Source organism: Nicotiana tabacum, chromosome 24 (genome assembly GCF_000715075.1).
Source record: "Nicotiana tabacum cultivar K326 chromosome 24, ASM71507v2, whole genome shotgun sequence".
Lineage (NCBI taxonomy): Eukaryota > Viridiplantae > Streptophyta > Magnoliopsida > Solanales > Solanaceae > Nicotiana > Nicotiana tabacum.
In genome coordinates this window covers 12169745-12185261 of record NC_134103.1, presented here as the reverse complement: position 1 = coordinate 12185261, position 15517 = coordinate 12169745, and the positions used below count along the sequence as shown (strand labels likewise).

Sequence of the window (15517 nt, the reverse complement as noted above, 5' to 3'; positions counted from 1 at the left end):
CCTCGTAGTCTCAAAAATAAATATACAGGGAGAACTCCCGAGGTACCGCCTCGTAGTCTCAAAAGTTAATATACAAGAAGAACTCCCGAGATACCGCCTCGTAGTCTCAAAAGTAAATATGCAGGGAGAACCCCCGAGGTACCGCCTCGTAGTCTCAAAAGAAAATGTGCAGGGAGAACTCCCGAGGAACCGCCTCATAGTCTCAAAAGTAAATGTGCAGGGAAAACAGCCGAGAAACCGCCTCGTAGTCTCAAAAGTAAATATGCAGGGAGAACTCCTGAGGTACCGCCTCAGAGTCTCAAAAGTAAATGTGTAGGGAGAACTCTCAAGGAACCGCCTTTTAGTCTCAAAAGTAAACACAAAGCTCAAACCGATGTATACAATAGTTAACAACAAGATTTCTACAGTTATACTAATAAAGAATTAGGAAAAACAGGAAATCAACCAGGCATGTTTCACAAAGTTCAAATAAGAAGTTAAAGCACGTAGACATGCGATATTAGACTAAACATGGTAACTACACATATTGGAATAGCTCATTTAAACGGTATAACTCAAATTAAAGGAAAAACAGATTTTTACTCAATAAAACAAATCGGGTTTTTACAACAAATAGCGTATGTACGTACTCGTCACCTCACGTACACGGCGCTCACATATCACAACAGTACCAAATCCTAAGGGGATTTCCTCCACACAAGGTTAGGCAAGCTACTTACCTCGAACCAAGCTCAATTATCTGTAACAATGCCTTTTCCACGAATATCTGACTCTGAATGGCCCAAATCTAGCCAAAATCAATTACATACCACAAATACAACTATAAGAAACTAATCTAATTAATGAAATCAAAGCTAAAACAAGAAATTAGAAAATCACCCCAAAAATCCTCCTCGGCCAACGTCTCGGAATCGGGTAAAAGTCACAAAATATGAACACACATTCACTTACGAGCCCGGTTATGTAATTTGTTTTGGAATCCGACCTCAATTTGAGGTCTAAATCCCCATTTTACAAAATATCCCTAATTTTACCCAAAACCCTAAATTTTCACCATGAAAACACAAGATTTTTGGTTGAAATCTTAGAAAATATAGTGAAAGATTGAAAGAAACTAGTTTAGAATCACTTGGCAATGATTTGGGGAAGAAAGATTTTTTGAAAACTCGCCTACAGGGTTTCTTGTTTTGAAAATTTGAGATAATGAACCAAAATCCCGTCTAAGTCCCCTTTTGATCAGTTGCAGATATCATATTTGCGACCTGGGGTTCGCAAATGCGGGCCCCGCAAATGCGAAGAAACAGTCGCATAAGCGAAGTCCTCCCATCTCTGCTTTCATTGCATTTGTGATGACTTGTTCGCAAAAGCGAACATTGATCTTCCGCATTTGTGACCAAACTGATCGCAAATGCGACCACACCTGCCCCAGCCCCACTTCGCAAATGTGAAGTCTGGCATCCCCACAATTGCGACCTCTTGATCGCATATGCGAACTCATGCTTACCCAGGTACTCTTCGCAAATACGAGCCTGTCAGGATTGGGGAATGTTCGCAAATGCGAACACTAATCTCACAATTGCAAGATCAGACACCAGTTACCAGAAATTGCAGAACCAGTTCTAAGTCCAATGCACTCCGTAGCCTATATGAAACTCAGCCGAGCCCTCGGGGCTCCAAACCAAACATGCGCACAAAATAACACCTAAAACTATGAATCAGAAACCAAAATCAAATGAAATTTTCAAGAAACTTTAGAATTGCTATATTAACAACTAGACGTCCGATTCACGTCAAACCAACTCCGTTTCACACCAATTTTGACAGATAAGTCATAAATGTAGTATTGGCCTATACCGGGTTTCGGATCCAAAATACGGACCTGATATCAATAATGTTAAATATTGGTCAAACATTTCAAAGTCATTAAGCCTTTAATTTTCAAATTTCAACAAAGTGCGTTAACTCGAGCTAGGGACTTCCTAATTCGATTCCGGGTATACGCCCAAGTCCCAAATCACGATACGGACCCACCGCGACCGTCAAAATATGAATCCGGGTCCGTTTGCTCAAAACGTTGACCAAAGTCAACTCAAATAGATTTTAAGGCAAACATTTCATATATCTCAGTTTTTAACATAAAAGCTTTTCAGAAAAATACCCGAACTGTGCACGCAAATCGAAAAAAGCTAAAATGGGCCATTTAAGGCTTCAAAGTGCATAATTAGGTTCTAAAACATAAGATGACATATCAGATCATCACATATACATAATTTATACACGATTAATACATATTGTGCAAGTGTAGTTTTGTATAAAAATTGTATATAACCCATTATATGTGCATAGAAGATGTATATTTACAGTTATACAGTATTTAAAAGTTTATATATAGTATTTCCCGAGTTTGACAATATAAGCTTAGTGTATTTCGAGCGTGTTGTATATTTGAAGTGTGTGTGTGTGTGTGTGTGTGTATATATATATATATATATATATATATATATATATATATATATATATATATATATATATATATATAGTGTCTATACACTCTATACTAGTGTATAATATGTATATTACATGTACAATCTATACATCACCTTCTTTCTCTTCTTGTTATATCATGAGTATTTTTGCTTATACAATATTATATTTTTTTAGATTGGATCACTAAAAATTTAAATTTTTTTTTTGTAAAAGATAAAAAGGGGATTGTAATTTGTATATAATAGGAAGAAGTTTGGTGATTGTGGAGAAGACAATTGAGTTACTCTTTTGTAATTCGGTGAAGTCTTTTTTTGCAATTTGTTTTTAGTTTTTATCTTTTGAAAAATATTTTATTATTTTGAATTCACCAGCTCTTTGGACTTTTGACCGAATTATTCTGTTTGTTTAATTAAAAAAAACTTATTTTACTGAAATAGTTTTATACTTTACATTGCTTTGGTCTGAAGATATATTTTTATTACTGTAAATGAGATTTCTAAGATCAAAAATCACTTGAAATACTTGACATAGGTTTAGAATGCAACTGGAGGGAATTTTATTTCACTCGCTAACTATTATAATTAGTTTTTGGCCTCAACTTGCATAATAGATTTGTAGGCTAGAAATTATCAAAAGTTTTAGCCGAGCGGCTAAAAGTGAAATTGCCTCATAAATCAACCCAAATAGACGGTGAAAATAGCAGGGGCTAGCTAGTTTTCGGACTGATAATTGAAAAATAGCCAACATTTGCAAAATCATTAGAAAATATCCACTATTTTACTGCAACTCTGAAAGTTCCAGCTATGGCTGTCCAACGGGACGGGACAAAATTAACGGGACGGGACGATATTTAGTCGGGACGGGACGAAACGGGACGGGACAAACGGTAGGCCCATCCCGTCCCGCTAACAAATGGGATGGGACGGGACGGACGATAGGCCCATCCCGTCCCGCTAACAAACGGGACGGGACGGGACGGGACGGGTTCGCGGGCCTTAAGTGCCGTTTTAAAAAAAATTTATTTAAGCATTGAGTTTGGCAACAGATATTCTTTTGACAATGACTAAATTTTTAAAGTTTGCAACATCTAGTTTTTTGACTTATTTAATAAATTTAAAAATTAAACGAAAATTAGGAAACTAAGTAAAGAATTATAAAATATTAAAACAAAAGACTTGTAATAAAATATTCTAGTAATTATAAATATATAATAGAGTTATAATTTATTTAATATAATTTTAATCCATTAAGTAACTAAGTAAGAGTGTAAGACAATTCATAAAATAAATTCAACGCTTAGAGCCTTTTATTTTATTAATAGAACTTTCAAATCTCACATACAAATATAATTCTTTTGAAGAGTACCTAATCTACGCAGCCATCTTCTAGGAAGGGTTCTGTTTGAACTAGGCCTCTTAGTAGCCAATAACAAATTATCATACTAATATTTGTAAGCTCCTATATAACTTCGTTTTAACTTATCTATAATTTCTCTCGGACAATATTCTGGAATTGGCAATATTGATTGATGTTCCATGAGTTCCATGCCGTCATCGCTCTCAGTGCTAAGTATCTCATTGTATTCTTCTTCTTCCCTAGGTGTGCGCAAATCGTTGCTTACATATTTCACATGTAGCACGTTGATTGACTTTATCATGTTTAAAAAATTTCCATACAAGTGATGTTTTGGGACGTTCACCCTTAGGCTTACCCCTTATAGGAGGTACAAGGGGTAAAGCTCCGGACCGAGATTGACTTTAAGTTGGAGCTTGTGTTACGGGACTAGTGGGTGTTTCATCTAATTCTTCTTCCCCATTTTCTTCATCCTCATTTTCTTCGTCCTCAATAAAAATATCATTGTCAAATTATCTTTGTATAGTTTCATGATCTAGTTGTTCTCCGAAATTAATATTATAATATGCGAGGGGCTGGAAAAATAAAGTTTCATCAACATGAGTTATTTCATCTATATGTTTTCTAATTATAGGAGAAGGGCTAGGATTAGGACTAGGATTAGGATTACTACTACTTTCACCTTTACTATTTTTTTTTACTAGTTTGTTTAAATATGCCAAATACATTTTTAGGTGCCATAATTTAAATACGAAATTAAATTTAAAAAGTTAACACAAAAATTAAAAACACAAATGAAATACGAAAATAGAACACGTAAAGTAAACACAAAAATTAAGCACTAAAATAATGCGCAAAAAATATATATTAAAATTAGGAGATGGAACAAGTGCACCGTGATTAAATATTAAAATTAGGAGATGGAACGAGTGCACCGTGATTAAATATTAAAACTTGAAGAAATTGCCCAAAATATTGCTCCAAATACTTGAAGAATTAATTTGAAGCTTGAAAGTTGCTCCAAAAATTTATCCAAATACTTGACACTTATCACTTGATTGCGAGAAAATTGAGAGAATAATATAGATAGAATGTAAGAGATTTGAGAGAGAATGATTTATTTTTGTGGGAAAAAATGAAGAAGGATTGGGGTATTTATAGTAGAAAATAGGGCCAAAGTATAATTTAATAAACTTAGGGATTATATTAAAAGTTTGGGGGGTAAGGGGGTGTTTGGGGGGGGGGGAAGGGGCGGGGGGAAGGCAAATATGACCGTTTTTTACCGTTGGGAACGACTATTTTTGCAATACGCGGGACGGGACGAAATGGGACAGGATAAACGGGACGAAATGGCCATCCCGTCACATCTCGTGTCCCGTTTAACATAGGCCCATCCCGTTTAAAATTAAGTGGGACGGACCGGGATGCGGGACGGGATGGGACGTCCCGTCCCGTTGGACAGCCTTAGTTCCAGCATAATATACTGGAGATTGGTGCATATGTGTATGAACTTCCAGCATTTTATGCTTGAACTCCAACATACGAAAAGTTCCAGCATAATATACTGGAAATTGGAGCGCCTGTGTATGAACTTCCAGTATATTATACTGGAAGTCCAGTATATTATGCTGGAATATATTCCGAATTTTGAACAATATTTTCGTTCAGATTTATCTTTACATGAAAAATGGCAAAATTTCGATTACTTTTAAAATTGTGGCTATTTTTCAATTACCACTTGTAAATCTGGCTATTTTTGAATTTCACCCAAATAGACGCCTACTCAATCGCTTAAATTGAAAATAGCGGGAGGAATATAATATATGTATAATTCATATATTAATATATATAATCTTATCTAGTTAAAGTGTAATTTATGTATACTAGGTAGAAAAGGTAAATAATAAATCTGACCGACTATATGTACAAAAATCCCTATCCAAACAACTCAACAATCAAGTTTTAGGACTTTAAAAGGATTTTAAGGATTTAGCTGGGTCTTGGACATGTTTTAGTTGAGAGTAGAAAAAAGTATGTATTTGATAGTCTGTTTGGTCGCTATTCAAGTAAGTACTTTTGGGGTAGAGAGTTTGTGTTTGGTTAATTAATTTAAAAAATATTTTTGAGCATCAATCAGTGTTTGACCAAGCTTTTAATAAGTACTTCTACGGAAAATTACTTTTTTAACTTCTCAAAAACAGTTCTTGTTATTACTCAAAAACATTTTTTTCTGTCAAAAAGTTTGGCAAATACTTTAACTTTAAAATAAAAGTATTTTTTTGCCAAAAAAAAACTTGGCCAAATAAGCTGCTTTATTAGTTAAAGTTGAAAAGGGGTATTTGAAAGTTAAAGTTGCATTTCGACAAGAAAACAAAGTTAAAATTTTATGAGTGAACGTGTGTACGTGAAAAATACTAAAATTTCAAAAATATTAAATTTTGAATTCATATTTAGAAGTTTATCGGGCTGAGGGATAAGAATTTAAAGGTCGACCCGTCGTAGTTAAATCTTGTATACGCCTTGGTCAATCACCCAATCATTGAATAGAAAATGCAGTTTCTGAGGGGGACATGTTTTAGTGACAATTAAAGTGCAAGCTAAGTGTTCTTAATCATCATCACAATCAAGGTATAATTCTTAATGTCAATGTCCTTTTTCTAATAATTGTCAACACAATACCTCAGTAAACTTTAAATATTCTTCAAAATTCATGAGAACCACTAACATAAAAATATATTCAGAATTCAAACTATTACATATAGAGTATTATTACGTACATCCACCACATCAGCAGTGGTATAGCCAACTTATTTTATAGCCTCAGTTGAAATTTGCAATCTTCAAAATTCATAGTAATTTTAAATCACAGTAGAAAGTACTGAGCTATATTCACCATACCGACAATCAATGTCAACTTAGAAAATTAATTGTTTTACATATAGACACCTTAGCTCCGGAGGCGGAAGTAGAAGCAAAAAATACGGGTTTGATCGAATCCAATACCTTTTATTCAAATAATGTATTTTAGTATTTGTAGTAAGAAATTCATTAAAAATATATAAATATATTGAAAATCTAATTATTTTCGTTTGAACTCGTTACTCTAAAATTCAAAACTCCTTAAGAATTTAAGTTGAAATTCTGACTCCGTCTCTGATTTTTGGTCTTTCCAAGTGAGCGAGGCAGAGGTAAATCTAGAGTGTAACCAATGAATTAACGGAGACTCGGTGGCTTTATCTGCATGACTACAGGTGGCTTTATCTACATGACTACACTCAGTATATGTTAAAAAACAAATAGCAAATATATACAAGTACATGATTTTGAACCCAATTATTAGTAAAATGTATGCTAATCCCTAACATTTTATCAACCAATAAAACTCATGGAAGGAAAAAAAGTGTTGAGTAAGTGAGAATGGGAATAAACCAAATGATTAAAACCAACATTGAGAATTAAGATTTGGAAAGGGACAAAACTTAAAACAATTGGTTCCTTTTGTTGTTGTGATAACAATGATGCACTTGGCCTTGGGCATGCTAGGAGCCTGCGTTCATTGCTATAATAAACAAACAGCAAACGTGCTATAGTGCATGTAATGTGGCATGGCTTTGGTTGTGCTACAAAAATTAATCTTAGATTCTTAGTGTATGTATGACCCCCTCAAGCATGCACTTATGCCATTGCTTAAAAGAGAGTACTTGATTGTATTCAAAAATTATGTGCATGTGTGTATATTTGTACATCGAGGACTATCATAAAGACATAAATAATGTTTCTACCTCACATAAGTTAGGGGTAAGGTCTTCATACATCACACCCTTTCCAATCCCTAATCATAAAAGCACACTGAGTATGTTGTTATTGTTGTTGTTGTTGTTGTTGTATGTGTGGGCAGGGGCGGACATACTTATAAGGAAGCGGTGTCACGTGACACCGGATTGTCGGAAAATTTTACTGAATATGTATTAATACTATGAGAAAACCAATAAATAGAAAAAAATGACATCACTTGACATAAATTGTCTCCTGATGTGTTGGTTATGTGCCTGATTTTGCAAGTGATCAGAGGTTCAAACCTCAACTAGCATGTATTTTTGGCAAATATTTAAAAGATCATATGTGGTTAAAAATTGTGATTACGCATAATTAACTCAGAAACTTTTCTAACTTAAGACTCAATGAAACCAATGGACTACGACTATTTCTTGTCTAGAAATATGATAATTATATTTATTTATTCTTATTCTTCTATAAATTATGACACCGCTAACAAAGATTCCTATGTATTCCCCTGTGTATGGGTATTTGTAAGGCAATAGCATGGATGTTGTACAAACTAGCTTTCTAAATGGCAGATACACAGTGACATATCCAACAATAAGTTTGCAGGTATCAACAGAATTCAGTATGGGTATTTATAGTGGCGAAAGAGCAAGAATGTTGTATAAACTAGCTTTCTAAAAAGGTAGAGGTCCAATGACGAATCCAACAATGAGTTCGCAAGCAGACCTCAATGTGTATATTTCTTGGGCCAAAAGAACATGGATGCTGTACAAACTAGCTTTCTGAAGACAGATGCACAATGGCAAATCCAACAATGAGTTTGCAGGTCCAGCAAAATTCAGTATTTGTATTTATAGGGGCAAAAGAGTATGAATGTTGTATAAACTAGCTTTTTAAAAGGTAGATGCCTAGTGACGAATCCAACAATAGGTTTGCAGGTCTAGCAGAATTTAGTGTGTGTATTTCTAGGGCCGAAAAGGTCCAATAATATCCTTAAACTATTGGAAATAACTCACTTCTGTCCTCCGTTAGCAAACTGGGCCAACAAAATCCCACACGTTAATTTTCTGGGCTAGTAATGCCTTCATTCTAACGGCTGCCCACATAAGCCTTCTTAGTGGCATTAATTAGCTAACATGGCATAGGCCTCCTCCAATAACCCATTAACCCATAAAAAACTAATTACAATCCATATAGGGATTAAAAAACGGAAAAGGCCTGTAAAAAACTCCAAATCCCATTCTAAACCTAGTTCTTTCAACAAAGGCGATTTGAGACTTGAGGGGATGATACCATCGAGCAAGGGTTAACAACACAAATTAAAGATCATCTGAAGCTATTTAGGTAATTTTTCCTCCCATTTAATGGGTCTCTGACTCAAACAAATGGATTAGTCAATTATGTTTTGTAATTTTCTAGGGTTTTGTATTGGTATTTCTGATTCTGAAGCTTAGCATATAGTTTTTGCATGTGGGTCTGATACTCTTTTTGTTGGTTATCTTTGTTATTTCCTTATGTGGTGTTAATTTATGCCCTAGGTCCACATATTTTATCATGGTGTGGTAGGGTTGGATTGTTGAAATCACAAAACCATATGCTTTATCTCTTAAAGACAATGCTTTTTGCTTTCCATTGTATTATATGGAGTAATTTATTGTGGTAAGATTAGGTTGTTGAAATCGATAGAAACATGTGATTTATCTCTTAAAGAGTGTGCTTTATTATTTCTACTATATTATATGCATTAGTTTATTGTATGTTCAATATTTTATTGTCAAAGTTCTTAAATTATTCATGTGGTCCCTCTATGTTTTCTTCTGTATCTATATTATAGATATTTCAATATGGTGGACCATGAAAAGCCAATTTCAAGTCAATATCAATGTGATTTAGGTACTGATTGTGAATCTGATAGTGATAAAAACTCAAATTAAGGTTCAGATACTAGTGAATAGGATTCTGAAGAATTAGAGTTACTTAGGATGCAAAAGGGTAAAGAAGTTAATGATAAGCTTACTCACTATAAAGAGCTTGATAAGTCTATGACATTTAAGGACTTGGATGAGGCCAGAAAAGTCATGAACTTCTATGCTATTGCAAATTACAAACCTCTGAATCTTAGAAAAAAGTGATATAATAAGAGTAAAATATAGATGTGTAGTAGGTTGCCCTTTTGTATGCCTCATCTCTGAAGATAAGAAGGGTCCTGACTTTAAGATAAATACATTGAAGACAAAGCATAACTATGAAGATGCAATTGAGAATCCTAGAGACAAAACAAAAACTTTAGCTCAATATTTCAAGAGTAAGGTGCAGAATAACCCCAAGTATAAGATAAAGGATATGAAACTAGATTTGACAAATTAATTTTCATTAAATGTACATAACTCCACATTGAAAAGGGCTAAGAGGATGGCACTTCGGCAATTGCAAGGAAGCTTTTTAGATGACTATAACAGATTAGAAGCATATGCAAATGAGATTAGGGAGAGCAATCCTGGGAGTGATGTGGTTATCAATTTATCAAAAGATGTCATGGCTGAAGGTAAACGAAGATTTCTTAGAATGTACATATGCTTCAATGCAATGAAGTTGGGGTTCAAACGAGGGTTGAGACCATTCATTGGATTAGATGTAACTTTTTTAAAGGGTCATTGCAAGGGACAACTATTGGTGGATGTTGCATAAGATTGCATGAATCATTTCTATCCCTTGGCCTGGGCTGTAGTTGACAAGAAAAATACCTTGACATGGACATGGTTTCTGGAGTTGCTGAAATACTCACTGAATCTGAAAATTGGAACCTGTATTGCCTTTATGTCTTATATGCAAGTACAAGTTATGATTTTGTTTAATTGATTATTCCAATTATTTTAATCCTAATTCTGTTTAAATTTTCATGCGCCAGGGTCTATTGGAAACAGCAAGAACTGTCCTCCCTCTCTCAAATCACAAGTTTTGTGTTAGGCATATTGAAGCCAAATAGAGTAAGAGGATCAGAATTTCTAGAGAGATGAAGAAATACCTATGGTGGTCTGCTTGGAGCACTTATGAGGAGGAATTTAAAGATCGATTAAAAAATCTTGGTAAATTGTCTGTTGATGCTGCTAAGGAGTTGCTAAGACATCCACCACAGAATTGGTGCATGTCATATATTGATATATTGTGCAAAAATCAGATGGTGGACAATAATTTTACAGAGTCCTTCAATTCTTGGATCTTAGAAGCAAGAGGCAAGCCTATCCTAAAGAATCTTGAGGCTATTAAAATCAAGATCATGGACAGATTGAGAGAGAAGTAAGAAGAATCTAGAACATGGGGAGATGAGTTCAGTCCAAACTGAATGAAGTTGTATACTGCGTATTTGAAGGTTGCCAACTTATGTACTGTTCAATTCAATGGTGAAACTGGCTATGAGATTTTTTAAGGTGATGATAGACATAGAGTGAATCTAGTGGAGAAGAAATGCACTTGTAGATCCTGGCAGTTGACTGGTATCCCATGCCCCCATGCCATCAGGGCACTAAAATACAAAAGAGAGGATCCAATGACTGAAATTAGTTGGTGATGCAATAAGGAAGCTTACATGACGACATATAGGGCCAAGTTGATGCATGTTAGAGGTGAAAAGTTCTGGAAAGTATTACCAGGACATACTATGGAACCACCTCCACTTGCCAAAATTATTAGAAGGCCAAAAATCAAGAGGAATAGGGAGAAGGATGAGGCTAACAAGAGACAAGGAGAGTGGGTTGAATCAAGAAGGGGAACTAGAATGACATACAACATTTGTGGTGAACTGGACTACAATTCAAGGACATGCAAGGTACCTTCTTCTTAGAATGACATACAACATTTGTAGTTCTTTAACAGAAAGTTTTTCTTTTTAATTATAGGTTGGTGTTGAAGGAAATGTTGAGGAATTTGTATTCATGCCTACACCTAGAGTACCAAGACACCAAACAGAACCTTTTGGTGATGGTAGTGAGCATGAAAGTGACCCTGCTTTAATGTTTAAGATTATTTCTGAAGATCAAACAAGATTGTTGATAAGGCAGAATCAATTGATGTCAGCTGGGACAAGAGTGATCTCTTTCAGAGGAGATCATACTAGTGTCAATTATCCCGCAGATCTTCCTTACTCACCTACTAAGATCATAAAGAAGCAGTGACTGAAAATCAATTGGAAGTAGCAAGACAAAAGAAAGTGGGGAAGTTGAAGAGCAGGAAACTCAATGGGAACTCACAAATCTAGTGATCTTGGTTGTTGTAGGTAGTTGCAGGTCTTTAACTTTGTTGGCAATTATCTATTTCCAACAACCAAAACTGGTCAGTTTATCTTGGTTGTTGGAAATTAAAATATTGGTTTTTATCAATTAATGTGTTATGTCAAGACTTGTTTAATTTGTTTTGGTGTTCGTTGTTGCAAACTATATGATATCAGTTAAAATGTTTTGGTTTTAGTAGTTATAAAACCATATGAAAATAGTTTACTTTATGTCAACAGTTCTGGAAAAGACTTGTTTAATGTGTGTTTAATATGACAACAATTTAGTTTGCACGACAGTGGTGTTTAATATGACAATAGTTTAGTTTGCCCAACAGTAGTGTTTAATATGCAGTGGTGTTCAGTCATGTGATCATTCTGGACTCAAGGGCGGATGTAGTATATACTTGGCGGATTCAATTGAACCCATAACTTTCGACGCGGAGTAAAAATTTATATGTAAAAATTTATTAAATTGCAAAAATAGTAAATACGAACCCATAACTTTAAAAATATAATGGGTTCAATGCTAAAAAATTTAAAAGTTGAACCCATAAGGTTTAAATTTTAGATCCGCCTATGATTCTGGTGTAATCATTTTATATTTATTGTTCAGGAAACTAATATTGCTATGGTTAATGAAAACAAACATCACTGATGTGACGATGTTATTGCAGCAGACTTAGTTTGGATGCCCATTCAGTAGCGTAGGAAAGCACTAGTTGGTTGTGCAATACTATGTTAATTAAACTTGAAATTTAATTCTCACTTACTTTAGTTGGTTGTGCAGTATAATTTAGCGTAGGAAAGCACCAGCCAAATGCAAGATTCACACTTATGGTAAGAAAATGTGGACCACTTAATAAATTCAAGATTCACACCCCTTGTACTGGCCAAAAGCACTAGGATACATAGTAACTATAGCCAAAACATGGCAAACTTCCCATCAAGAAATTGCAACAGTAAAGGTTCACAAGTTACCAAACATACTCTGTCCAAAATACACCAATCGGACTATCAATACATTAAATCATAACAATTAGATTTGAATATAAGTAACACTCAATACTACAGATCCATTGCTACTGTATACAAAATGCACATCAAAAATTTCATCTCCCTCTATTACTTGAATATGAATGCAAAAATCAAAACTTGAAGCTTCGAATCACAAGGAAGCAACCAAGTACTAAACAAAGCTACTATAACAAAACCAAAATACTACAACAACATACTAATCCAACATACATTCACTTCATCATTCTTATAACTAAACCAAAATACTACAACAATATTCTAAAACAATATACATTTACTTCATCATCCCTACGACAACCAAACCAAATAACAAAGCCCATGAAACTAAAATGATAGTTCTCATCTTCTTCACTTTGGCCTCTAAATTACTAGCTTTTTCAATTTTCACAAGTTTAAATTGCTCCATTTCGTCAAGTTTCATCTTCAAATTATTCCTTTCAACCGTGATAACATCTTCCATTTCATCAAATAAGTTCTTAGAGTTGTCTCTTTTGTCTTTAATAGCATCCTCCAATTCCTCAAATTTCATCTTCATAGGACCCCTTTGAACCATAGTAGCTTGTTCCATATCATAAACTTTATTCCTCAAATTGTTCGTCTCAACCTTAGCAGCATCAAGTTTAGTTTTTAAATCTTTGATCACCATCACCGCTTGAAGAGGGAACTCTTCGTCAATCCATTCAAAATACCCGTAAGAACAAACCTATATCGTATTAGAATTTTCAGTGAAAAATAGTCATTTTTTCTACATAAACACTAATAACCAAGGACCATCTCAAATAAAAACTCTGCAAATCATAACCTAACCTGACAAAAGAAGATGAGTCAAATAAATTGACCAAAAACGAAATAAATTCAAAACTAACTTTGGATCTTGGACATTTTAGAACCTTCTCCCAACATTGACGTCTGACCAAGATGTCAAATATAATACAATCAATCCGCAACGACACCTTCTTGCATATTGAATTTCATGCGTATTCACGGATAAATCAAACATTGAGTAGAAATTTTCAAAGAAAAATGGAGATTTTTAAAATTGGGGAACAATGACAATTAGGCTTTTGGGAATTAGTGACTATTGATATAAGAACACAGTATATAAGAAGGGGATCCACCTATGTGGATTGCCATGTCAGCTAATTAATGCCACTAAGAAGGCTTATGTGGGCAGCAGTTAGAATGAAGGCATTATTGGCACAGAAAATTAACGTGGGGTATTTTGTTTGCTCAGTTAGCTAACGGAGGGCAGAAGTGAGCTATTTCCAATAGTTTAAGGATATTATTGGACCTTTTCCGTTTTAGGGCCAAAAGAGGATGAATGTTGTACAAACTAGATTTTTAAAAGGCAGATGTCCAATGATGGATACAACAATGAGTTTGCACGTCCAACATAATTTAGTGTGTATATTTTTAGGGCCAAAAGATCAGGGATCCTGTACTAACTAGCTTTCTAAAAGGCACGTGCACAATGACAGATCTAACAATATTAGTTCGCATGTCCAGCAGAACTCAGTGTGTATTTGTGGGGCCAAAAGAGCATTAATATATTTGTAAAAATTACACGGGGCGCCCTATTTGGTCGTCTCCATTTAACCTATACCCACTTTTTAAAAAAAATTTTAATTTGTACCTACTTTTAAAACAACTTTAGGCCTCTTTCTCCCCATCCCCCTCTTTCTTCTTCTTCTTCGAGTGACAATGATTTTATATGGTGGTTGTGAACATATATTAATGTAGTTTATGATGTTTTACTAGGGTGAGCTGTTATGACGTTTTATTTTTTACTATTGCTTAGTTTTTTTTCTTCTTAATTGTAAAATGGGTTCATTAGAGTTATTGTTGTTTTGACAAATTGATGATTAAGGTTTGTTACTGATGATATTTGGAGGTTATGTTTCAAATTTGAGCTCATTTGGAGTAGATTTAATTATTAAATCGTATATTGGATTGTTATAATTCGAAGAACAAATTTCTGTTTCCAAGCAATATGCACTTCAGGCATATTTGGCCTTAAGTGCATAAAAATATTGGTTGCACTTCAAACCTTTTGGTCTTAAGTGCATCTGAAGTGCAATTTTTCACTTCAGACTTATTGGCCTTAAGTGTAGCAAAATGTTTGTTGCACTTCAGACCTTTTGGCCTTAAGTACATCTGAAGTGTAATTTTTTACTTCAGACTTATTGGCCTTAAGTGTAGCAAAATATTTGTTATACTTTAGACCTTTTAGCCTTAAGTGCATCTCAAGTGCAATTTTTTCACTTCACACTTATTGGCCTTAGGTATAGCAAAATATTTGTTGCACTTCAGACCTTTTGGCCTTAAGTGTATCTGAAGTGCAATTTTTTCACCTCACACTTATTTGCCTTAAGTGCATGAAATCATTGGTTACATTTCAGATCTATTTGCCCTTAAGTGCATATGAAGTGCAAATTTTCACTTCAAACTTATTGGACTTAAGTGTATCTAAAGTGTAATTTTTCACTTCAAACTTATTAGCCTTAAGTGCATGAAATCATTCGTTACACTTCAGATCTATTTGGCCTTAAGTGCATTTAAAGTGTAATTATTTCACTTTAGACTAAT

The 15517-nt window shown here is 34.4% G+C and overlaps 1 protein-coding gene across 1 annotated transcript; it reads left to right on the top strand.

Annotated features, from left to right (window-relative positions):
- Positions 1–10544: 10544 nt before the first annotated feature.
- LOC107817656 (uncharacterized) lies at positions 10545–12060 on the top strand. The gene is made up of 2 exons (XM_016643524.2): positions 10545–11452; positions 11523–12060. The coding sequence occupies exons 1-2, from the start codon at positions 11213–11215 to the stop codon at positions 11796–11798; spliced, it is 516 nt and encodes a 171-aa protein (XP_016499010.1). The 5' UTR covers positions 10545–11212; the 3' UTR covers positions 11799–12060.
- The last annotated feature ends 3457 nt before the right edge of the window (positions 12061–15517 follow it).

What these genes read in the sequence shown, in the direction of transcription:
- LOC107817656 (XM_016643524.2), top strand. Translation starts at nt 11,213, where the DNA reads ATGACGACATATAGGGCCAAGTTGATGCATGTTAGAGGTGAAAAGTTC. An exon ending in ACAATTCAAGGACATGCAAG is followed by an intron (nt 11,453 to 11,522) that starts GTACCTTCTTCT and finishes TTTTAATTATAG; the next exon opens with GTTGGTGTTGAAGGAAATGT.